The sequence below is a fragment of the Amphibalanus amphitrite genome, unplaced genomic scaffold (assembly GCF_019059575.1).
Source record: "Amphibalanus amphitrite isolate SeventyFive unplaced genomic scaffold, NRLGWU_Aamphi_draft 000389F_arrow, whole genome shotgun sequence".
Taxonomy (NCBI): Eukaryota; Metazoa; Arthropoda; class Thecostraca; order Balanomorpha; family Balanidae; genus Amphibalanus; species Amphibalanus amphitrite.
The window spans coordinates 365,566-391,639 of record NW_024881883.1 but is presented as its reverse complement, the minus strand read 5'-3'; the positions used below and the strand labels follow the sequence as shown (position 1 = coordinate 391,639).

Sequence of the window (26,074 nt, the reverse complement as noted above, 5' to 3'; positions counted from 1 at the left end):
GTTGCGGCTGTCCAGTGTCCAGCACTCCATAGGCCGCACTAGCAGATAGGTGATAACTGCATTTGATCATAGACCTCCGTAAGTCCACGGTCCGTATACCTCGGTACAGACACGGAGGTCTACGATTTGCTAGATATGCAAGACGGTTCTAGTCCGTTCTTGCAGCTGGCTAATCGAATTGCTCTCGAGCATGGTAGCAGAGGCTGTCTCCAAGGGCAAAATTCCATCTAAATCAGAGCATCAGCATGTCATGATGGGATTGCACCACGCCCAATCCTTTTGCTCTTTCAAAGATGAAAGACATGAATATTTTATGACGCGCAGTGGGCTGAACAAATTGCGTTGGCGCTGTCACAGCACTCGTCAAACGTGTCTCCGATCCTGGGTCAAGAAAACCTCTCGGCGAACCCTTATACTCACCCTCAGGGAATACCAGCTGGTCCAAAGAAACGGATGCCCAACATTAATCCGATTTCCATATCATTTTTGTCGGAAAAGTCATGGCAAGCATCAGCAAAACGATACCTACAAGGGTAGCGATACAAGCTTGGTCCGGCCAAAATACCACAGGCATCGAGCTAACATTTCACTTAAGCTTCCCTGGCAGAAATTTACGAATTACGATCTAATATAGCTATGCCTTTGCCTAATGCAGATCTTTGCAAATGAGCGTACGCAATCTGTCCCGTGACCTTGAATACGTCGTTGGAGCCCTTGACCCCTTGGATTGCCAAGCACGCTCACCGATCTGCATATAACACGTCGCAGCGTCCCCTGCAACGTTGCATCAGGTTCTTGTATTTACATGGCCTGTTCCCAAAGGTACGCGGTCAATGAACAGGCAATGACCGGATCAATTCTATCTTTGAGCGACTGACAGGGGCATCAATCAATCCTGTTCCGCTGGGTTGATTAGTGATAGGTCATCGGTCATCGGTCACCGTGCTTTTCTGGTTGAAGCTGTTAACTTTTAACTTAGGGCACTATATTATCCGGTGATTCACCGGGTCACGGTTATAAATAATTTGAAACTCAACCTCTTATCGAATTAGTTATTAATTATCAAAATACGTGATCGTTTTTAAAGGTAAAAACAGGATTAGGAAGATGTTAAGTTATAAACCTCATACATCTGCTAACAACTATAATCTGCTTAAAACTTTATAGACTTATAATTATACTGTCTGAAACACGAACCAAGTATATGCAACTCAGTATGATGCTGTATTAGAATGCCCCCCTCCCCTCCCCCGCCCCCGCCACGCATGACCGAGCTCGATAGATGCCACGAAGTGCACCCCAAGAAGCGTGGACCGGAACGCATGGTAAACGGTGGGACCAACTGGTGGGTCGGGAGCGGCAATGCAGTCAGGCATGTCACCATATGGAATGGGGGAGGGGAGGGAGGGAGGAGCACGGAAGGGTAGGACTGCGGGTGGGAGCGAAGTTATCAACATGTGTGGCCATTTGAAGAAATGTGGTTATAATTAGTCAATATCTTTTCTTCGAAGGGCCTCGGTAACTACAACGGTAACTAAAGGTACAACGTATTATTCCTGACTCATGTGATCATAATCTGTTCAGGTTACCGAATCGTCAACCATCGCCCGTTTTGGGATTTCATTCTTCATCCCATCTCTTCCTCTACCCTCCCTCTCCCATCTCTGCCCTCCTCAGGGCTCCCTGCACCTCGGTCCGCAACAGTTCGGTCACGACTTGGGCCACTAACGGTAGCTGGCCTCTGATTGGCTGACATGGGCGGCCGCCAGTCCTGCGGCGGTCGGCTGGCTATATAGCCTCGGGGCAGGACAGGTGGCCGCTCGCGACGCCTGAATTGGCAACGTGCCAAAGCAGCTGGTGACGCAGCGAAAATGCTGGAGAACTGCGGCCGAGGTGGGTATTGTGTAGGAAGGTATTCAGGGCGGGGTGAGTCGATGAAATCGTGCAAAGCGTCCTCCTGGAGTGAGAAGTGCGCTTTTCTGTGGAGAAGAGGCGGTATAGTGGGGTTTCCAGACTAGGCTTCGTACGACGTATTGCTTGAAATTAATTACTAAAAAGCTGTTAATGACTTTTTACGTCTTGGGCCACATAAATACGTAGGATTTGTCCGATCTGCTTTCACCGGTCCGATAGATAGCTCGCTCGCCACCTTACTTACAATCTACATCCCATCCTTCTTCATCTACATCTACATCTACATCCAATCCTATCAGTTGAAAAATAAATTCATAATTTAGGCTGGAAACCATGTTAGGCCTGCTGATTTATTGGTTTCATACGTGACACAACGAATGAGTCATGTTTTATGGAGCTCATATTTCATTGCATCGTGCCTTGCATCCATGCGACGAGGCATGTTTGCCAAACGGTTCGTGACAGCTAACAATCAATTATTAATTGGTCTGCAGATCGAGACATCTTTTTAAATTCTGCGTCTGCTACCGATACCAAATTCCTCTATCCAACTGCCTCAAATGGTCAAGGAACGTACGGTACAAGAACGACGATCATTCCACGCTCATATCGTGCTTCTTAAGGTATTGAGGTTCGTTAAGTGAATACCAAACTGTTAAATGAGGGGTTGGGAGTAGCAAGGGGAGTAGAACATCGGCCATTTCCAAGCCGCAACATATCGACTCGCAAGAATTTTGATACTACTCGAGTTTTGATAAATCTTTTATAGTAAGTAATATTTTGAGGAACACCCATTTACAATGAGAACATATTTTCCCCGATAGTTGTATTCCGTACGACGTTCGTCACACAGCTAGGAACAGAGGAAAATTGTAAAACCTCCTACCAGACTAACACCCAAATTGCTACGGTCTATTGCTATCTAAAAACAGCAGAGGACTTTCTAGTTTCTAGTCGGGCAGCAACTGAACGTGAGCATACAGTGTCAGCTGGCTAAATTACCGCCGCGTTTCATTCTGACCTTAGCTGCAATGAGTCGGCAGTTTTGGACGGAGACGTTATTACGTCATAAATCTCAGCTGTGGGGCGGTAGCAATCGTCGTCCCGTGAACCACATGACCCGGACGGCACCCATGGTCGACGCTGCCCCTGCGAAGTGAAGATGTACCACCCCTCTGCCTTAGCAGAGGTGTCTCATAGCTGTTTGTTCTAACAGCTGAAGTAATGAAGGACTAACGCGTGCAAATGAGGGAAAGACTTTCTCCATGGTAATTGGTAGGTTGTGATTAAGTATTTTGCCTGATATTTAAACGTTGCGTGTTGGTGATTAGGAACGAGAGGAATGTCAATAGGCAATAGCAAGGGAACGCTTGGCAATGACCGGCTTCAGACTTTGACCAATTCCCCCCTCCCCCTCCTCCAAGGAAGCGGATATATTTGCGAAATCACCCTTTCGCGTCGCAAACTTACATGCGCCTGTTTCCCCCACCCATGACCCGTTCGTCACAATGAAAGGCTACATTCCCGGCGCGATGCGCCACGTTTCGCCGCGGTGCACCACATTTCAGCCCGGGTCCGTTGACTCGGGCCGCGTGTTGGAAATCCCGGGCCATTTTCGCCGCACCCGCGCCGTTTTCGCATCGCCCTGTGAATCGACGTCCCGACAGCCGACGGGGCCAACCGACAACGACGGAACGTCCCGGCTGGAGGGACCAACAGGCAATAACGTGTCCGACTGCCATCGTTGTCATAGAAACGGCCACTCAACGAACCCTAACGGCAAAGTTACGGCCAGAATGGCATTGGGTCCGACGTGCCATAGTGGCCAGACTTTCTGATTTGGTGTGGGAAACCTGCCAACGTTTCAACGTCGGTTGAATGTACTTTTATGGAGTCCAGACAAATTCAGGTGCAACCCCTTTCATTCTCTTATAATGTAATTGCAAAATAAAGTGTATAACCAGAAACCTCTGCAATAGATTTGCCCGTCGTACTCGTTGACTTGCCTCTACTTGACAAGGGTACCCAGCCAACAGTGGCTGATAAGCGCAGGACTATCGGACATATTCCCTCTCACAGGGCAAGGCACTCAGTTCTCAGTGACCCTTCGCGGGAGTAGCCCTATCAGTACACCGCCACCCAGACATCTGGGAGCTGGCCTATCGGGAGAAACGTCAGAGCCACCCCTGCCCCTCTTCAGTCGCAGTCATCGGCGCGTCGCCAAGCAGAACTCAGCATACAAAGTCGTCAAAGGCATGAGGAAAAGGGATAACGACTGAAATTCAATACACGCCCCAAGGCAGCGACGTGATGCAGATTTGTGTGCCACATGTCGGAAGGCTCAGGTCACCACACCGGTTTCAACTTTGAAATTGTGTTATCGAGCTTGATGTTGAGGGCCTTGATAGGTCAACTGAGTAAGATGACCTATCAATGTCCCTTGCCGAAACTGAATAGGTTACACTCAAGGAGTTGGGCAGATTAGGAGAGCGACACAGGACTTCCTCAGTCTCTTCATGATGGTAGCCATTTCCAAGTTGCATTGTACAAGGCAGTGTCTGTCTGTCCCGGCACCATTTTATCAATCAGCCGCGGCCCACGCCAGTGACCTTTAAAGGTCTCGGAAGTCGGTGCAGGGAGAAATGTGAACAGGTCTCAGCACAATATCCGGTATTTAGTAACCGTGGATATTATTTATGGAGGGTGACCAGACCAGTGACGGCTTGAACGGTTCGTTTGTTTCCGTCTCGCTTTAAGCTTTTACGAGTATTTAGAGCGGAGGAAGATCAGATAATGCAAGGGGCATTGTAGCAAGAATAAGTACCGTAAAGTTGTTGCCAATAACAAATATAGCCTAGACAAAACATTCCAATCGACATCAGGTGCACCGCTAGTCGATTTTAAGACTGAGGTCGTCACAAAACATTTTAGCGTAAAGCTTTTAGTTAATGACCCACACCATAAGCATGTCGACATTAACTGACAAGTCAACATAAAACAACCTTTCTAGTGCCCGATTTCAAAATTCAGAACAACTAAATGAAAGGTTGGCACCTCCAGTACCTGCTTGCCAATGCAACAACCTCTTGCATCATGATATCGCGATAAACCGTAAAAACATAATCTGGGCTACTGTATAATGCATCTCCTCTTTGCTTCTCAGATACGTTAAAGATATGCGTTACGCTTATTCCCATTCGAAACGTCTCTTTCGAACGAATGCCTTTCAGGAGGTGTTGCACTAACACCCAGGCGAATACACGTTTGGTCTGAGGCGACATCATGCACCATGACCTGATGCGACAAGAAGGCCGAATGTCGGCAGGGTGGAAGAACAGAAGAGAGGGGAAGGGGCCACCTCCAATCCTCCCTGGTCCAGTCACTCACACAATGCCCAACGGTGCCATTTGCATGAGAACGGACACTGTTCTGGCCAGTTTTTATCGGGGCGGCATTTTCGGTACTTTTTCCGACGCAGTACTGCGCCGTCTTTACCGGCCAGTCAGCTGTTGCGTCACATTCGAGGCGATTTCGAGTTTTTCTTGGGGATTGGCTGACCCAGATCACAGGCCACTTGTTGAAGTGAGCGAGGCTGGGGCGGTGGATAAGGCGTTCTTGCACTGACGACATGGTCCGTAAGGCCATGTAAGAGAAAGTGTCGCAGCTTGTTGAACTAAGAACATGGGGACAACTCATTATGGACCTCAGCTATCAAAGCGCAGGATGAGAGGGACACGAGACAAAGTGCTGACAAGAGTTGCAAGAAAGGCTTGTCGGTACTTGAGTTTGGCTCATCTGAAGTGAATGACAGCTGTTGTTCCCTACGTTCATATATCTATTTGTGATCTTGAAGGACTTTACCATCGTTCTTAAGGGCTCACTGAAGGTCAGCGTGCAAAGTTCATGGACTTGTGTCCTTTCACTCAAGAGGGGATGTGGGCCTGGGCACTTTACAGCAATAACTACTTTTACTGCTCACAAGCAATGCACCCTCATAGCCAGGTATTCGGCAAACATGTTATATCGTATATATTTTTCTTTTTTGTAAAAAAGTCAGCTATGCATATTACATATGTTAGTAAGGAGGAGTCTGAACAATTCGCAAATCGTTTTGGGTCACTGATCGACGACTCGGAGATGTTTAACGGTAAAACATCACCTTTTTGATTCAGCGGCTATTGTATTGTGTCAATTTCCTATGCGCCTTATCAGCTTCTAAAGGCGTTGATCCCTCAAGGATGGGTACATTGTCAGTCGTCACGATTTCCTAGTCCCACGGAGAATAGTAAACACTGTGTGACCCTTCGGATGCAGCCCAAAAGGTCAGGCAAACAAGCAAGTCTGTAGCACGGGGAACTCCAGTCTAGAGACAGCACCTCCGCTTTGGTAGTCTGCAGAGAACGCGAAGGGCAGAGAGCTGAGGTCACTGACAGGTCAAACCCCATGAGGGTATGCGGATAAAGGGAACGGGAAGAGGCAAGGATTTACCGAGCACGACTCCGCAATGTGTCACGGCACCCGAGAAGGTTCGGTGATGCATAAGTAACGAATGCCACCGGTCTTGACTGGATGATGAGGACACGAAAGGGGGACGAAAGGTCAGAGAGAGGACGTGAGGTTAGCGCGAGGACGATGACCGTGACCAAGGGGAGGAACGGGGTCAGCCGGGACGTCCGCTGACCCTTGTCGAGATTGTATGCAGCCGTCACACACGGTGATTTAGAGGCTAGTTGGTGTTCGGGAGGGTGGCATCATCACCAGGGGAAGACATGAAAGGAGATCTTTGCTTACATGAGTGTCTGCCGGGGAAGTGTAACGGTTGACCAACATGACATTATGAAAATGGTGCTTGTGGACAATTTGAAAATCCTAAACTGTTTTGTATTGTTCGATGTTTCATCTGATACATTGTTCTTCTAAAAAAAATGTTTCAATTTATTTCTAGACACAGAGGTGAAGTAAATGTGGAGCTGTATGCATCTGCTATACATCATTCCGTCCATAAAACTACCCTTTCAATTCCATCCGGTTCCACGCACCATCAACGAAACCTTATAAACAGTATATTTCAGCTCGATTTCCTGAAATATTTCAACGATCTGGCAGCGCGAATACGTCACACGTCAGAACGACGTTACGTCACGATTACGTCACATATAAGAATGACGTCACAATTGAGTACATGCGTGGGTGTCTTGGCCGACCTTTTGTAAAGGTCCCGTTCTGTAGCTCGTCTTTACACAAGAATCACGAAGCATCGTGCGAACATCACAACCCTCCACGGCGAGAACACCTCTGAAAGGAGTACCTGGTCACAAGTGCGAAAAAGAGACAGCGCCGGCACATACGCATCAAATATGCGACGTATCACAGGATGGTCTTTATAAAAAGGACAGACGGGGCAGCGCCCTGAAAATTTGGCGCATCTGGAAGATACAAGCGCCAGTTGAAAAGCAGGCACGCATAAAGATTGCATATACACCACCTTGATGTTTGGCCATGAGAGATCACTAATGAAGTGTCTACGTTTGGGAATCTTTTCTAAAAAACATGTTTACATGATGGATCCATCAGCAAATGCATGTTCCTGCAATGCTTTCTGTCCACTTAGCATTTCTCTTCGGAATGATGAAAGCGTGGGTGGGTGCTTTTTAGGGGGTACAAGTGAAGTAATAAATTTTGTTGTGTGCTGATCGAAGAAATACAGTATGTACCCAGAACGATATGGTTTGTGCTAATCCATTTAAGGCATTCCGGTTCGGTCATTTGACCCTCAGCTTTTAGAGTTGCTGCCCCTTGCTTTATGTTTAGCTTCCAATTTTTTCTTTCACAACACTGTCACAACCTGTTTTCCATTTAGGAAAATCGTCCAAATGCAAGGTCCCAAGCCGGCCACGCGTCGCACATCACCATTGCACAATAGCTCAAAAATTTCCAGTGAAAGTACCTGAGACAGCATCCAAAGACATTCACTAGGAAAGAACCGATCACCAACGTCACGAGATCTAGGGACAGAGGTGAAAAATCGCAAAAATTTGTCGTAAAATAAAACAAAGCGATTTTGTCGCAATGATCATCAGACTACAGGCGTCATTGCATTACATGGATCCAGAAAAATAATTACCGGTACACCGTGGTTAAAGGTGTACATTTAACTCTAGCAAAATTCCGACAAAATTACACACTTAGCGGGACAAAACTGATCATTTTCACCTCTGTCGGCCGCCTCCACTCGGATTTTGTCCCGGTCTGCGTCCTCGCACGCGACAGACTTCGGTGGAGCTTGGGGACGCAGCAGACGAACCGTAGTGGAGACAGTACAGTTCCCTGCACGACACATTGCACTCAACAGAACGCGCACGGAGAAGGATATAAAAATAAACCCCACATCCACCGCCCCTAAAAACTCGCCAATAAATAACCCTATATCACACTACATGTTCCCAGATTACCCTATACAGCAAAATGTAAAAATATCGTATAGTTTACATCGGTTCAGTCTGGATCTCCAGGTCTCTGCTAGGCAGACGTATTAAAGCTACGAAAATCACTAATAAAACATGTCTTGGGCCTCGGACCCCATCTTTGATAAAAAACAAACCGTAGAAAGACCTCTATCTCAGCGGGTGGCCATCCCGTTAGCATGGTGCCCGCACTGGCTGGAGAGACGACGTCTTCGACGCACGCCCCTCCCGATCGGAACATGTCACCTGGTCTTGTGCTCTCAGACGAGCTCATTCACTCGCCTCCTCGCGCCTGAATCGTAGCGCCGTGCGCATATTTCGTCAGCAACGCGCCACTCATCGCCTTTGAACCAGCGTCGATGCCAAGCTTTTGCCGCGCTCACCGGCCAGTCATATCCACGGCCTGTAGCGTCGGCCAGCCGTTGCCGTGGCTACCAAGACCGCTACCGGGCTCCTCCGCATCCGCCGACACACCATGAACCGTCTTGATGTGCTTCTTCATGTTATCCTTACGCGAGAAGGGCCTCTTGCAGACGAAGCACACATGCACCTCTTCCGGATGTTTGTGACGCTTCTCGTGACGGAACCGGTTGGACGCATCGGAGAACATTTGTCCACAGAACTTGCACATGAGGGGGGTGGGCGAGGGAAACGGTACGGCAGCGGCGGCGGCGGCGGCAGCGGCAGAGGCGGCGCGAGGGCGCCCCAAGAGGGCGGCGGCCGGCCAGCGACGTGGCGCCCATACCGACTGCGAACAGAAGGAGGAGAGCCGCATGAGTGAGACTGTGAGTGCTCAGAGTTCGAGAGGCGGGCTTTGGAGCGATCAGCTCAGCCGGCGGACACGGCAATTTTGATTTGGGGAGGGCGCTTCTACAGCGTCGTCTCGTGAAGCGAGGCGTCGAGGCTTTTTGAAAGCTCTATGCACTGCGAAATTATGTTTTCTAGAGTCAGAATGACTCGAATGATATGAATCAAGTCGAGTAGTATTTAAAAACGGCCGAAAGGTTTTATCTTCCAAGATTTCGGAACGCAATCGGCTGCCTCACCGGCGCGGGGCAGCGGCGGTGAGCGCAGCGCGCGCCACCTCGCGGTAACCCGACGAAGCTCTAGCTAGGGGGCCGCCGCGCGAGGCCGCTAGTCTACATGCTGCACCCACAGTCCCTCATGCGGCCTCCGCCATAGAGAGAACGCTCCACCGCTACCGCCACCGCCCCAGGCCGGGTGAGGAGCGCGACGCCGTGTCCTCCGGCTCATACCAGCCGCTCCAGGTCAACGCGCATGCGCAGACCAGACAGCGCCCGCGGCGGTGTTCCTCGCTGGTGCGCATGCGCGCTGACCTGTCAAGGTCATGGGGTACACGTATACGGGAACACTAACACCAACGACACACTAAGCAGTCAACTACTCCCGAATGTGTATGTGCGAGTTAGCATTAGGTCTGTGCTTTTTATATGTGAGAGCATCCTTCACGCATGCATTGTGAAGAAATGGCGCAATGTGACACTCGCTATACGTAATCCGTTTGCAATCTGCTTATCTTTGCTGTTTATTCATTTTCATGGAAATAGTTCATCCACACAAGTCGAGGCGGTATATTAAAGATATCAGCTCAAAGTCAAATTGTCCCCTTGATGACATATGAGGACAGGATCCCGCATTCATGTTAAAAAATAACAGATACCTAATAGGCTAATACAAAACAAATGCCTAAAAAGACGCCTGGCATTATCTTCATCTTCCCGTCGTGAATAACAGCCAAAAATAACCTCATATCAACCGTCATCTCAATCCCCACCCGCTACCACCACTGTTTTGTCCTTAGCCGTGTCCTGATTGCACATTTTGCAACCCCTAGCCACCGTTCCAGTCTCTTAGGGAGCATTACCCTGCAGCGGGATGATAGGCAGATACAATCCACGGACTGTTGCCGGCAGGGACGGAGTTCGTCCAACCATCTGATGCCACGAACCGGTTACAGCCGCCATCTTGGACGAACAATGGAGTGCCAGAAGGGTGCTCGACCCGCGGGGAAACTTTGCGGATTGTGGAGATCTCGTCGGACAAGACATGCTGAATGTTGGTAGTAAAGTGGTTTCATAGCGAAGCGTTTTTGTTTGCTGCGATCATTGCAGAGGGTCTTTCCAATATCTCGAGAATGGCAAAAGGCTGGCTGGCTAATTGGCGAAATGTTTGAGATTTGTTCACTGATTACTAGCACTCTTGACACATAGATTGTGCGAAATAAAAGATACGAGCTAGGCTAGTAACTTGTCTGTGGTGCTGACCACCGTGTAAATGAGGCTAATCGAATATATGCTGTCAAGCACGGTTAATCCAACTTCATCCGTCGTGGCATCTGTATTATGCACTATTTATTTTTCACCCGTAACATACTGAGTGTAGGTATATCCGGTCCTGCCTGAGCAGAGTCAACAAAAGAATAGCAAGAGGGATCACCTACGATTCACAGCAATTGGACAAGGAAACAAGGATGCAAATTCAAATAGTAAATCCCGATATTCTTCGAGCCATTCTTATATGGAGCTCTGACGTTTCCCTCCACAAAGCAGCGTCGTCATCAGAAGCATCCACACCCCTTACGGGACTCTACCAGATGGATTCGACCCTCTGTGGATGACGTCCACCTTCACAGCTCGGGAATTCACGTACCACGTGCCTCGGGCCTCAGACGGACAGACAGACAAACAGACGGGGCTACGGAGGAGCCCCTATCGAGGCGGCTCTAAAAACTCCCGCCCATAAACACATGAGCGACGCGTGGCGTCATCGCTATGGCCGTCGTCGCTCCCAGTGACCGCACCTCCCCTCCTCTCCCATCCCTCCCACCACACCGACACACACACAAGCCACAACAGCTGCCGAAGCCTCATGAAGACGGCAACGACCGCCACAAGCGTGCGACAGAAGAGGAGCCAAGGAGGAGCCTTGAGCGACGCCGGCGGCGGTAGCGGCGAGCAGCGGATGTTAGGGCGGGGATGGTAGTGGAAATGCCAGCGGAGCCCTTCGCCACCTAACGATGGAAGTTCCGTTAGCTCCACAGACCGACATGGAACAGCGGACAGAGCCCTGTCGGACAGGTAAAATACTCGGCGATACGTGTAGGCACCTGACACCAGTTTTACTGGCTACTTTCGACGAAATGTATTATATAAGCGACAACCAAACAAACACGTCGCGTAACAAGCAGGCGTCATTACTTTGTGGGATTTTGTCATGTAACTGTCTGTATCGGAGACTAAAAACCGTCTACTAGGTTATCATATGCCACTAAAGCGTGCGGTTCCGGGAACCGCCATCGCTGCCACAAACGACGACAATATTGCCTCCATTTGGTGCCGCCAATGCGACCGGCAGGCGTTTTACGGCACCTTCCGTGGTACTTTTGAGCCTCGGGATTCCCGCACCCGATTCGCGAAGCTCCGGATTCGAGGCACGCGTTTCGGGTCAGTGTCTTGTCGGAGCCCATTTCTGGGTCGCCAGACAGCAAACCGAATGACTTGCGTCTCTCGTTCAGGTCGCACCATCTTCAAGAGCGGTGGATTCGACGTCTGGGATCAACTCATCAAACCAGAAAGTCACCTCAGTCTCCAGGTAAACGTCCTTAGGAAGGTACGGAGAAGCGCTCTAAAACTCTGCGAAGCGCCACCAGATACTGCGAAGAGACTAGCCGTAGCAGCGCTTCGAGGAGCTCCGCAAAACTATCAACTAACAACTGCTGTCCATCAGAACCGTGCCAGAAAACGACGAAAAGGCTACGACACAGAGTATGAAGAATGAAAACACGCTGGCATTTGATCATCTAAAAGACGAACTTATGTCCAGCCTCCTCTATCGGTCAACCACCTGACCGAAGGTAGGGAACCTAACGAGGCCGCCCGCCCTGCCGCTCTCAGACGACGAAAAGAGCCACGTTGTCATCATCACAGCTGTTCGAACCGTTACACGGCAGCAGACAGGGGCGGAACAGTGCGCCGCCTCGCCACGTCTCGGCTATGAGGGAGCCGACCACCTGACGCTGCTACCGGTGACAGAAGCGGCGACGGGCGACAACAAATGAATCTGTCGAGATAGAGCGAGCCCAAAGAGAGACGATCGGGATGAACGAAAGGATGGGAGAGTCGTGTTTAACGAATGGTCTTGATCAAGTGGATAGTTTCCAACCAACTAGCCTTATACTTTTTAGCTCGCATATTATTTAAGCTAATAAGATTCATGATCTTTTTCATATGATTTCTGCAAACAAAGTTCATATTGTAGATCAATCACAGCAGATCTGACTAAATGTTTATTCGAATAATAAAGGGAAAGGATCGTTAAGTCTATGTAGACTTATAACTAGCTATCGTTCAAATGCTCCCGTCCTTGCAACACTTTTTTCAGCCACACTCATATTATCCAGTTCCGTGGCTGAAAATTACTTGCGAATGTGTCATAGAGTTTATCCCATCACCAGATCTACTATGAAACTAAAGATGTGCATCTACCATTAGGGCGTAATTGGTGTGTGTGTGTGGGGGGGGGGTAATTATTTACCGTTATCCCTTCACCATAACACCGAGAACCGTTGTGTAGAACTACTACTTTATGAACCATGCGAGCTTTGTCTGTAGTTTTTAATCGGGTGTGTTCATATTTAAGTGAACGATTACTACGCCACTTATTACCGAGCGTGATTGACATATTTTACGGGATATACCCCTAACCATTCAACAAACCGATATGCTCCTGCACATTCCTATCATAGATACTAGATATGTAGTGCTTAGCACTTGACATTGGATTGGCTTTAAGTGTATTTTTGGATTTCTTCAAACAAACATGGTTACCTACGGTTCAAAAGGAACGTATGCCGCAGCACTTCAGTAAAATTGTCAGCCTCCTAATTCAAATCAAAGTGTATTGCAAGTGTGGATCTGCAATAGCTTCCGAATCCCAAAATCAATAAATTAATCCACAGCTCGTGTATGTAAGCGTGTCGTGAGTCCCACAGCAGGTGTATCACGAAGGCGGGCCTTCCCCTGCACACCTGCGGCCCCCTAAGTGACCCTGGCGTCCCTGAGCGTCCCTGAGTGACCCTGGCGTCCCTTGTCGTCCCTCTCGGTACTCACCCCCTTCTCGGGACTGTCGAGCGGGTCGCGGACGTCTCCATTCTCGCTGCCCCTCTCCGGACTGTCGGCGACCGTCGATCCGGCTCCGGAGGTGCCCGAGGCCCAGTCCGGGTCCGGAATGCCCAGGCTGGGCTCCTCTTTGACGCTGGTCGATGGTGTTACGGCTCCCGGAGAAGGGGTCAGCGCATAGGGGAATAGTCCAGTCGGTGGTGGCTGGAATACAAGGGGGGTTACATGGGGTTAGACTTGGTGGGCGTAGGTCATTGTGTCAAGAAGAGTAAGGGTGTAGGCAGAGTAGGTCGAGGCCAGGTCTTGTGGTGTTAACACGTGGTGCAGATGATTGTTATGGTATAGATCAAATGGAAAAGTACTTGCATAAATGAATGCATGCCGTACTTTGCACATCATTCAGTTATTGGTAATGGCACCAATTAACCCGCGCCCTGCTGGGGGGGGGGGTGTTTGAACACCCCCCCTTGTGGTTTTTCGCAAATATCTCAAAAACGGCGGCGCGGAGCGCCGCCGTTTTTGGTACACCTTATCATACATCAATTCTACACAAGTTGTGAAAATTTTAGACCAAGGTCATTCAAGGTCAGGTCACCAGGTCACTTGAAGTGACCTCACCTCATAAAAAGTTTCAATGTCTGTCATAGCTACACCGAGTGACCGATCGCTTTGAAACTTTCAGCGATTGCTAAGAGTAATAGCATGTACAAAATGTATATCTCAGAATTTTGATATCGATGACCTAAGGTCAGGTCAATTTTGTGACCTCCCCATTATAAGTCAATGGGAGAAAATTGAAATGCGCCTCTTTTGGACGAAAGACATTATAAACACTCCCAAACACCGAATTACAAGTGGTTTAGGCACACTGAACATGAAAATGGTGTCCGTGACCCCTGTTTGTGCCCTGAGGTCATCTTAGGTCACGAATGGTATCGAACAGTTTTTCGCAAATAACTTTTGATAGAGGCATGCTAGAGCGATGAAAACGCCTTATATGTGTTCAGCTCGACGATACGGATCGACTGATATGCAACATGACCCTTTCCGGTCAGGTCATGACCTTGACCTGAGGTCAAATTTTCAAGTTGACCTTTCAAGGTCAAGTTACAGTTCATTCGATGCGTCTTGACGAGAGGAACACGATGCCGGTAAAAGTAAGCTCGTACAAAGCTTGGGTCAAAAGTTATTGCAGAAAAACTGTTTCCGAAAAAATCGGCTATTTTTGCAGTTTTTGCCCCCTGTAGGCAAATCCGTTGACGTTAGGTCAAATCTGAGAGAATTACTCAGAAAGGGCGTTTATAGGGCTATCGAATGTACTTTTCCGCGGCGCTGTAGCTCTATTGGTTCCCGAGTTATGCGTTGGCTTCTTGGAAATTTTCGACATTCGACCTGGAAATCGGCGAAATTTTGCCTTCAATGACCTCTGGTGACCTGACCTTTGACCTGACCAAAAAATTGACCGAAGTGATTTCGTCATTATTTTTTACGCTCTTTCGAACGCCGCCTTCCGCGTATCGCTACGTGGCCCAGGAGCCGAGTTACAAGGGGGGGTGTTCAAACACCCCCCCCCCCCCAGCAGGGCGTGGAAATCCAGGACCCCCAGCAGGGCGCGGGTTAAGTGAGGGTCCGTAGCCGCTAATATCGAAGTTATCAATCAATAATTAATCAAACAGCAATGCCAATATTTGTCACAGCGCATCCATTATGATGAGAATAACTATTGGACACAAATACTTCTTATCACTTATGCAGCACAAAGCAATAACAATCACATAACATATATAACACAACATAACACAACACTGAGCACGTAGGCTTCGTTTCGCAAAGGACTAAGACTTACACCCAAATAACACCCACATTCTTTCATTTTTAACCCAAAACATAGAACAAACCTAGCAGCCACATTGAAGAACAGGGCGGCTAAACACACCCAAAGACAACAAAGGAAGACGTCAGATAAGGAAAATATGCGAGGAGAGCGAGCGAGAAGAAGAGGGACTAGAAAGTGTGATGCATCCAGCACCCCCCGGTGGTTACGGGACGACGAGAAAGTCGGCGTCAGGTTTTCCCGAGCACAGGAAGATGATTTCTCGGGCTCGCTGCGAAGAGAGCGCCTGTTTTGGAGGGTCCTGTAGGGAGTGGATGAGCCTCCTCCCCTCTCTACTCCGTCCTCTCTCCTCCCAAAACGTGACTGGAGAGAGTATGCGTGGTTGGAAGGATGGCAGTGTTGAATTGTGATGAACTGATGCATTTTATGGAAATGGCAAGAAGGGACACGTCTCTTCAATAAAGGTCATGGGAAAGTACCTAATTTGAAAGGAATGAGGTAGCAATGGCGAATCGAAATGAAACCAGACGACCTTGGAGGAATATAAAGCCGTGAGTCTGGAATGAGACGATTGCATGCAACCGACCGCGTCAAAACCCAACCCAATTACAAAGCATTTCACATGCTTCAAACGGCGCCACCTCCGCCAAGACCAGCAGGGCGACCCACTACCGCACCCTATTCGTCACATTGGTGACACTCCACAGTCCACACCCATGATGACACAGTCTCTGATCACAGCCAGTCCCAGACTTGGTGACACACTCGTGATGACACAGTGTCTGATCACTACCAGTACCACTCGATGTCACCCCAACCTTTACAGTACCAACCGCGTGACTCCCAACCCAACTGGTGTGACCGGCGTGCACGGCCTCCCATCGAGGATCCAGGTCGAAGAGGAACGACCTCCCTGATGCCACGCTGGCACCACAGACGGGTGCGTCAGTGCGGGGCTAAAGGAACCCACCCATGGGTACCGCGGCGTCGGGCCGGCATTTTACGAGGGCTGATGACGGAGCAATAGGCGCAGCACCGGTGTAACTCCGGTGTGCCAATGGCTTAACCGCACCGTAAAAGGCACCGCCAAAGAAGTGCAGAGATGAGTTCATGGTTGGGTTATTTCACAGGGCAGCAAATGAAGATACGCGACCGGTCATGGAGTTTGTATCCGGTATCCAGGAATAATTAGGTACAACCAACAGTGACATTGTCTTTCATGATAATTACATAGAGTTATTAGCGATGGTATCTACATAAATGGCGGCTAAAAGGCGCACATATAACTGGATCTCAACAATGTTCTGGAATCGTAAGCTTCAGCACATTACATATAGCCAAACTTGACAGCATTACGCTCATTATAATCACAGATTCATAGGTGAACAATGACGTCATTATTCGACACGCTTGAATGTACAATTTGCGAAATGCTGCTCCAACGCGACCTCTCCTGGCATACATGGCGCTGTACACAAAATACAAGACCAGTATTGCTTCGGTGTTTGCATACCAGCTCTATCAGCATACAAAACATTCACGCACATAAAATCCATGAATAAACCCATTATGTAAGCGACCAAATATGACAGCAAACGTTACGTTTGAATGTACTCTGGTGTTGTACAGTCATCTGTCATCGCTGTCATCAGTGTCACATGTGTCTTCGCGCGTGTCAGGCATGTCAGGCGGTTATCACCAGACATCACACCATAGGAGCTCGTGTGTAGTGTGTGGGGCATCTCGAACGGACAGCTTTGTTCGATCACATAGCATGTAACTCGGCTATCGAGGAAGCTTAGGTATTCGCTGATTTAATGTGATACATGGTATGTCTGGAACATTATAATTGGATGTGTAGGCTTGAATTGGTATTGGACTTGAATTATAAGGTGCGAATTTCAATGCATGACCGACCTAATTATTTAAATTTGTGCGTGGTTTAGACTGACGGATACTTATCAAAAGCGTGTTTAAGATGGACCATGCTGATTTTGTAAGCTCAGAGGAGAGGAATTTAAGGGTTTTAAACGGACGTTGACAAACTACGCGGCCAAACTTGTGAGTCATGAACAAACGCATATAATGATCCAACTTCCGCCGCGGTGAATTCTTCAGCGCTCACTTTAGCTTAGCCTAGCTTAGCTAGACCGTAGCTCCTGGTATGGTTACAAGCAACAATACCAAAACTCATCCCCAGCATCTCCAAGCGCCGCCTTTCTCCAAACATTTCCTTGTCATCTCTTTCCCCCTATCTGTATCAGTTCATTGCCCTCCAGTGTATGCGGTGCGATACCGCCGTCTGGCGCAAACCTCTGCTCCATGATAGCGTCCCCTGGCCCCGCTGCGACCGGCCCGGGTCCCCTTGTTTGTATGTGGACCGGACCAGAGCAAACAGGTCGGCCAACGGCCTCTACGAGCCGGGAGGGACACCACGAGGACATGGGGAGGACACGGAGGCACCTCCGACCCGACTGGGACACTGAGGACATGCCAGGACAGGGGAGGCCCCTCCGACCCGGCCGGGGCCACTGAGGACATGCCAGGACAAGGGGTGGCCCCTCCGACCCGGCAGGGGCCACTGAGGACATGCCAGGACAAGGGGTGGCCTGAGTACGTCAGAGGATATACATAGCGGACATACCGATCAGGACATGGGTGGTCACTCTGCTCTGCACGCCGGGACACAGTGGGAATAAAACATGAAATAAAACATATGTAGGACTGAGGGGCACTGACGAGTAGTGTAATTGGCAGCAGTTGGTCGATTATAAACTATGCGATGTTATTTCCCGCTGGCAGTTTACAAATAAGGTCTCGAGTCACGTATGACGTCAGTGGAAGGACCAATGACGTCATCTGAGGGTACTGACATCGGAAAACATAGTGAGGGGAGTACTTGGTTACTCTGAACGCGTCATTCAGTCGATTCTGGTGCAACATAGGGGGAATCAGGGGAGAGGTATGTGACAGTGGTTAGAAGCGGACATAAGTGCGGTTCAGGTAAGGCAGGGTATGCAGACTTAGGTCATTCACGAGAATGAGAATTATTTAAGTTCAGATAAGTGCACGGTCGCTGGTTCGAATACAGAAGGCGTTCAATGCAGAAAGAGTGCAATTGTAGCTAAATTTGTGCAAAACATGACTGTGAATGCAGGATAGCTTGTGCATTATGTTCGATGTTATTACGAAGATACTTACTCAGCTTCATGGCTGAAAATCGGTTAGGTATTATCTATTCCTGACTAACCAGCGATCATACTCATTGAAATCACCCAACTCACTACCAGGAAATTAACCACTAATCGATTGTGGAATCTAAATGTCAAGAAGTTATCCTCCAACGCACCCCATCCTTCCGTTTATTAATTACGTCAAGCCCCTATTCCACGAACGCATTTTTCCGGCTCGGTGAGGTTGTGACGTCACGTTATCTATCTTCCTAGATCCTACCTTCCTGTACCTACCCTACACTGCTGGGAGGACATCAAGGATATTAGAGCGAATCGTGCAAGTTTGTGCAGGGGGCGAAACGGAGGGGAGAAAGGAAAGGGAATGAGAAGAGGCAGGAAAGGGAGTGAAGGGTTGACTCATCCCTGGCTGCTCTCCAAAACTTTGCCAGACGTCTCCCAAATCCATACACCGAGCACCCACTAAACAGGATTTCACGTAAAGAATCATTACCACCTGTCCGATATATCTTTGGTTCTATCACGCGAAGAGCTACTTCAATAAGCCGCAGGAAGACAAAATTCGCCAAAATCATCCTAATCTCACACGAGCAATGATTAAACATAGCCTTTCTTAGGGTAGCTGCAACCGAAGAACGAAACAGCTGATTGCAAAAAGCACACTGGCGCCCCGGGCGACTGTCTGTTCGCTGCCACAATCGGGGCAACCGCCCGAGGCCAGACGACAGACACCGTAAACAAATCGTCGGCAGGGGGCGGGGGCACGGGGGAGGGGAGGGGAGGGGAGGGGAGGGGAGGGGCACGGGACAGGAGATGGGAGGAGGGGAGGGGCAGGGATGTCGGCGGCGGTTTCATGGAGGGAGAATATGTTGTACTCAGGATAGTTGATCTATTTAAAAAAAATATGTGCATTTATATAAGTAGAAAGTCCAATTTTAGACATGAAATATTAGCAATTTAGCAAATGCTGCATCAAATTTCCCACAAAAAACTGTTTCCACTTAAAAAACAACATGAACTCCATCCAAGCCCACTCTCCCAAACGAAAACAACACGGATATCGCGTTTCTACCGCCCTCCCATATTCCTTCTCAGTGGGGGTGCCGGCCGGCCCGGCGGGGGCGGGGCGGGGAGGGGAGGGGCGGAGCGCCGGCAGGGTTGAGGGGGCGGCGGAGGGGGCAGGGGAGGGGTACGGGGCAGGAGGTGAGGTCACCGGACCCCGGGGCAGAGGGCGCGCGACCGATAGAGAGGAGGCCTATCGCAGCCGCTGCTGGCGGGCGCAGCGGACTGGCGGGGGCGGTGCGGAGACAGGGCGGGCTGTGCTTCTGTTTTTGTCCGGCATAATGCCAGTAGCAAAAATTCAGCTACAAGTATTACATATACCTTGCTCTTAACTGCTAAATATGGTACTTGAAGATGTCATTAAATTAAAACGGTTATATCATGAACTATATGAAAACCCATTAGGTACTCAGGTTGCCTAGTCATCATGCATAAGCAACATGACATCATGACACATCATGACACAACAACCCTGTCATTACATAACATGAAACAACAATGTCTTCCTAGTTCCTATTGTTCATGGATCAGAGTTATTTCTAATGATAATCTCACAGCCTGATCACTCCCAGTCTCAATCCTCCCTCCTATCCAACACGAGACCGCACTTTGCTATATTTACGATCTTTGTGGTCAAAGCCGTCATCGAACCACCCCCTTCCACCGCAGCCCCCCCCCCCTCCCCTCCCTCCCGGCCGTGTGGAGGAACAGGTGGCATGAGGCGATCGATGTTGGCAGGGGGAGGGGGAGGGGAGGGGGAGAAGAGGCAAAGGGAAGGCAAAGGCAGACATGGCTGGACCGAATGGGGAGAAAGAGAGAAATATTAGTCATCAAATCGAATCAAAGGTGATGAGAAAGTTAATTGCTGTAAATGACATACAACATTAAAAAGATATATTGAGCTTGAATGTATGTTTGAAAGAAAACGAACCCAGTAACTTCCGGAAGAGGTTTGCGTCTTTGAACACCAGCATGGTGCATTACCTACAGATGTTCCCCAATTATGTAGTCAAAGGAAGGGAAGATCAACTTCACATATCACAGGAACAGTCAGCATAATTACAACGGAAGTATACATCACCGAACAATAACAACAACTCATGTACAGGAAAGGAGGTACGGGAAACATGGCAACCAAATTACCTACATCACACGACAACTCAAACATTTCTTCAGAATAAACAACTGAGCTCAGAACTCAGAACCGCCTGTCTGAGGGCAAATGATTCTATGCATGCAGTGCGTCTGCCTCGGCGACAATAATCGCAACGCAAAAGGCTCGAATAAAATCGTTTGTTCAAAGCTTCAGACTCATCTAGGGGGAGGGTGGGGTAGAGGAGTGGGGAGTTGGGGGGGAGGGGGGAGGAAGGCGAAGCCCAAACAACAGCACAGCAGTACGTCTGGTGTTCAAATAACGCTCATAAAAACCCGACCCGGGGCACTGAGCCATCGAGCATTCACCCAGTCGAGGGGAATTTCACCAATGTGTACGTCACAGGAGGGAGGGAATGGGGGACGGAGAAAGAGAGAGAGAGAGAGAGAGAGAGAGAGAGAGAGAGAGAGAGAGAGAGAGAGAGAGAGAGAGAGAGAGGGAGAGAGAGAGAGAGAGAAATAAAGGGAGAGCCCGATTTACTTAGGATGACTCGGTCATGTCGTATCATTTAACATTGAAGTCTGATCTTTCAAAAGGTGGATGACCAGCGTCGCAGGACGTTACGATAAATTTCTCATACGTAGCGCGGTGACTTCAAAGCATCAAACGAAAAAAAACAAGTCTGAGTACTACGGGTGAAGACGACACTGGAATGTTGCCGGAAACCTGCTCGAGGAATGCTAGAAAGCAATTTTCTCTGTCCAGAGGAATTCCTTGCAGGGGAAACAGGAATATCGTCAGCAGTTCCGTCTCGAACAGTGCCGCATAACTCGGCGACATTTGGTGGAAAAAAGTACGTAAGTCTCCGACCTGCAGAGACGGTGCAGGCCAAGATGGCTGACAGCTTCGGTCGAGAATAGGATTGAAGCTCTGCATTTTAACCAGCTTTGCTGAGGGCTCGGCTAGAGTCCTTCCTAATCTCTTCCTTTCGGAGGCAGTGTGCGGAAAAGTTTGCAATTTTGGTAGTTCGTTCATGAAACCCAAAAAGGGGAAGACGTTAGTTACATAACCGCGATTGTTATTTTCTTTGGCAGGGACGTGAACGGTGTCTGAACCCAAATACACAACGGCAAGAAACGTGTCCTAGCCAATATCAATGACACATCGCGGTTACCATTGCCACCGAAATTACCATGGCAACAAGATTATCCATAATGCAAATGCCCTCACGACAGCCTCATAAAAGTGTCCGTTCCCATACCATTTCAGGTTTTGATAAGCTACCCTGGGACGTTTCCAGGCAGCCAATGATGGACGAGGAAGTAATAAATTCTGTTTTGCAGGACAATTAAACACCACACCGAACAGCCAGCCTGAAAGTCACCGTCTGTGAGTGACTGAGGAGTCGACAACCTCGCGGAGTCAGCGCTTAGCCAAGGGTGACTCGCCGAGAGTCGGCTGGCCGCATATGGCGAGTCGCCATGAGTCGCTGAGTCTGTGACTCGACATGTGGGCGGCGAAATGGCATGACGCGCACCACTACTGCCGCTGCTGGAAGCTCCGCGCCGCGCGGCAGACAACTGGGAAACCCCACCATCGGGAGAAAGCCAGCCGCTCAGGACGAGGCACTGTCGGACGATCGTGAAAGGCCCCGGGCAACCACGAGGGTGAAGAGAGAAGGGTGCGGTGAACGGTGAAAAGGGGACGGGATCTAGGGTAAGTGGCAAGTGCTAGAGGGTAATACTTTTGCTAGGGCTATGTCACGAATTATCTTTTCCTCATCAACAGAAAGTTCTGTGATTTGAATTTCGGAAGTCTAAAGAAGGGTTAATGGTAACCCTCAAGCCCCAGACAGTACCATCATTTCGGCGCACGTACACCAACAGACACAAGGGGGGAAAGATCAAAGAAACAGAAAAGAACATATGACAAATAGAGAAATAATACCAATATCACTAAGGCACAAACATTCAGAACGTGGCACTGTTTGCAGTAACACCAGCAATAACACACTCACCACACCAGAACACACACAATGGACCAAATCGATCAGACCACGAAGGACGAAACACCCACCACCGAACAGGACAAAATCGCCCTTACACTCACCGTGGCGATGGCTAGGCGCGACGGTCCCGCCTGCTCAAAGTCCATCGAGTTGGCCTGGTAGAGCGAGGCCGGTGTGACGCCTTCCGCAGCCGCTTCAGCCCCTGCGGGTGGCCAGCCTGCACCCAGCTTCCCCAGCGCCGTGGCCAGCAGGCTTCGGTTGGGGTTAGGCCGATCCGCGCGTTCGGCCCTCTCAGCTCTTTCGGCTCTTTCGGCCCTGTCGGCTCGCTCCACCCTTTCTGCACGCTCTGCGCGCTCCCGTTCGGCGCGTTCGACGTCCGGGGTCTGCGAGGGAGTCGGATGCTCGTCTCCGTTGGTGGTCGGAGGTGGCGGCTCGTCGGCCGCAGGAGCGGAGTCCCGTGTGTCCGCGTCGGACTCGACGACAGGCTCGGCGGCTCCAGAGCTTCCCCCGGAGTCCTTCATCGCGTTATCGGCCAGACCCTTGATCTGAAGACTCTCTGCCGTCTTGAGGAACTGCGCCAAGTCATCTTGCTGGACGTTTATCTCTCCCCGATACATGAACTGCAGGAGTGACTCCATGTCACAACTTCGCACATCCTTCAGGAAAACAATCGGATGCTTACAGGGATTCTTCATCAGAAGGTCCTGGAAGTAAGGACTGCACGCAGAAAGGATCACCTTGTGTGCTGAGAAGCTCTGTCCCTCGCAGGCTAGTGTCACATCGATAAAGGCCTCCTGGTTGAGAAGATAATCGAGTACAGAGACCACCGTGGGCTGGTGGTTGTTCCATTTCAACAGGAACTGAGAGTTCTCCATGGTGGTGGGTGAGGAGACGGCTTGTCCTGATGGAAAATTGGGCGGTTCTGGTGCGGCTACACGTTCAACGGCTCAGTAACATTGCTTGGCGGGTGTCTGAAACAGAGAGGCGTCGGTGTCAAGGGTGGAATGAACACGAGTAACGCGGAGAGGTCATCGAAATACTGTTCGTGCACCATGCATTGAGCGGTTATTTCTGGTTTGCGAGTAACACGCGTATAGGTAACATCACTTTTTATCTGGAATGTTTCGCAAACGTAAAAAATATCGCAAGAAGACGAGTAAATTAGAAGAAAGTAATACGACAACTTAGGGAGCAAAATGTCCCCCAGACCAGACCTTCGTTGCTTTTGCAATCAATGCGCAACCAAACATCGCCTCTTGATACATTTGAGCTAAATGCTCAAAGACTTTCACCACGAAGCATTGAAACAAAACAAACTGCTCTAAAATTCACCTAACTAAAATGAATTAGAGTAGATTGCTCTGAAAAAATCGTTTATTCTGTATTCAGTTCAAAGCTTAACAATGAACTATCGATATACTATGGAATGATGACAGAGGCTTTTCCGGCAATGGCGCCACAAAAGGGCTAGTTGGTAATTAATTACGGAACTTTAGAGTGGTAATTTGGATTTCCCAAAACACTTACATGTAAGCATTGTCATAGGTGATAGACCAAACATGCAGTCCACTATAACCAGAGTGTTAACGGGACCAAAATGGGGCTAGCTTACAACTCCAATTGTGTGCACACGAAATGACTCCATGCCACTCATGTTAGAACGAGACACTGCGAGAAGACGGTATCTATAAAGCAATAAATTGGTTTTAGTTTCTGGACAGTGGACACAGCAGCACTAGCATAAAACGTGGCAACGATATCATTCGATCACTCAAAGTTCTGAGCGATCAAAACGTACCTAAGCGTCCAAAAGCGGACGTTCCTTTCCGAAACATCCCACATTTTTCCGATCATTTTCTTCCCCAACTAATAATGCAGAGGATACCAATTTCCTTTTCCGTGAGGCCACCCCCGACAAGGAAAGTGTCAACAATTCCCTACACCGTCCCCCATTTCCTGATAGTGCTCCCCGAAAATGGTGTAACACTTCGCCAAAAATACACCGGCAGCTGATGTAAATCGAGTGTACAGTCGCACCAAATTTCGACAACATCCGGCTTCGGAAAACGTAATATCGGGTCTGCCTGGCAATGTGTCGTCGAAAAGAAATCGTTTGATTCATGTCCCGTCGGTTTTAAAACTGCTTATAGAAAATAACAGCCTAAACTAACAAGAAAATGTGTACCTAGCCTGATCACGTTTCTCATTTCTATTCACGAGTGAGCGCAAATTGCGAGCGGCATAAATAAAAATATCACAAAGTACATAGAGCGTTTCACGATCAGTCAAGCCCCTCTGAAATGGCGCAGCTTTCTGGTAGGGCGCCTTCATTTACTATTGCCAATTGGTCTTACAACCATTGAATTTTTGAAAACATATGTTGCGCTACAAAGTGAAGCAAGTTACATCTCATGGCTCAATTCCAACGAAACATTGCTTTTTGGTTCACTCTCGCATCTTGGCCCGAAGCCTTTTACCGTAACAACTTCGAAGAATGCCAGGTGACAGGTGCAAATATCGTTCCTTGTGACAATCCACAAACATTAACACCTCATGGCCCTCATGGCAGGCACTACTACAAAACTCCCAGCAGAAATAAAGAAACTCAGCACACACAAACCCCTCTACCACCAAACTATCCATCCCCTCCCACCCCACCTCCCTCCCTTTCCTACCTGTCCACGGATCCCGGGCGCGGAGCGGGCACACCCTCCCTCGGCGCCGTATGGCGAGCACCTGCGGCCTGGCCGGACGAGGCGCCCGCTTCACCCAGCACGGCTGGCGGGTCGATAGGCGCAAGGGTGAAGGACCGCCGTCCGCCACCGCCCTCGCCGCCCGCCGCCGCCGCCGCCGCCAGGCGCCCAGGAAGGCGGAACTTAGCAGCCGCTGGCGATGCCAGTGTTCGACGCTGGGAAGAAGGTGGGATCGAGTCAGAGGGAGGTGAATGAATGGTGGGTGGAACAGGTGTCTTTGAGGACGCGTGAGGTGGTATGGCAATGACAAAATCGATAGGTTTATTGCGAGTATGGTCATGGGCACTGAACTTGATAGTGTTACCAACCCTGGTTTCCTCAGATTGTTTACTATTATTTTACTATTTTTTACATATAATGTGTCAAGATTGTGTGAAGTTAGTAAATATAAGCTCTCCTCGGTCAAAGCGGATATTTGGTGCCACATGGTGTTTTTTTTCAGCTTAACTCATTATGGTACAGATCCAGCTGAATTTCAGCATCCCTGGCCTTTGCTTCACGCCGGATCTTGTGATGCCAAGGGCATTTTCATAAGGTCAGAGCACTGGCCTATGGCGACATGCGTGAACCTCTGCACGGTTCAAACTTGTCGGAAGTTTGTAGCTAGCGCCCCCAAT

At 49.2% G+C, this 26,074-nt stretch overlaps 1 protein-coding gene across 2 annotated transcripts in view; it reads right to left on the bottom strand.

Moving 5' to 3' along the window:
• The window catches only part of LOC122390283 (sex determination protein fruitless-like), a 96,596-nt gene extending 71,101 nt beyond the window's left edge, over positions 1–25,495 (bottom strand). The window contains exons 1-4 of one of the 2 annotated variants that reach the window (XM_043383044.1): positions 25,380–25,495; positions 22,806–23,675; positions 13,508–13,720; positions 6,962–9,126 (exon numbers count right to left, since the gene is read on the bottom strand). In XM_043383044.1, coding sequence (XP_043238979.1) covers positions 8,758–9,126; positions 13,508–13,720; positions 22,806–23,579 — 1,356 coding nt within the window. In that variant the 5' untranslated portion in view covers positions 23,580–23,675; positions 25,380–25,495 and the 3' untranslated portion in view covers positions 6,962–8,757. Of the gene's footprint in view, positions 1–6,961; positions 9,127–13,507; positions 13,721–22,805; positions 23,676–25,379 lie in introns of those variants that run through there. The other variant, XM_043383045.1, reaches the window with a different exon arrangement.
• Positions 25,496–26,074: the final 579 nt, after the last annotated feature.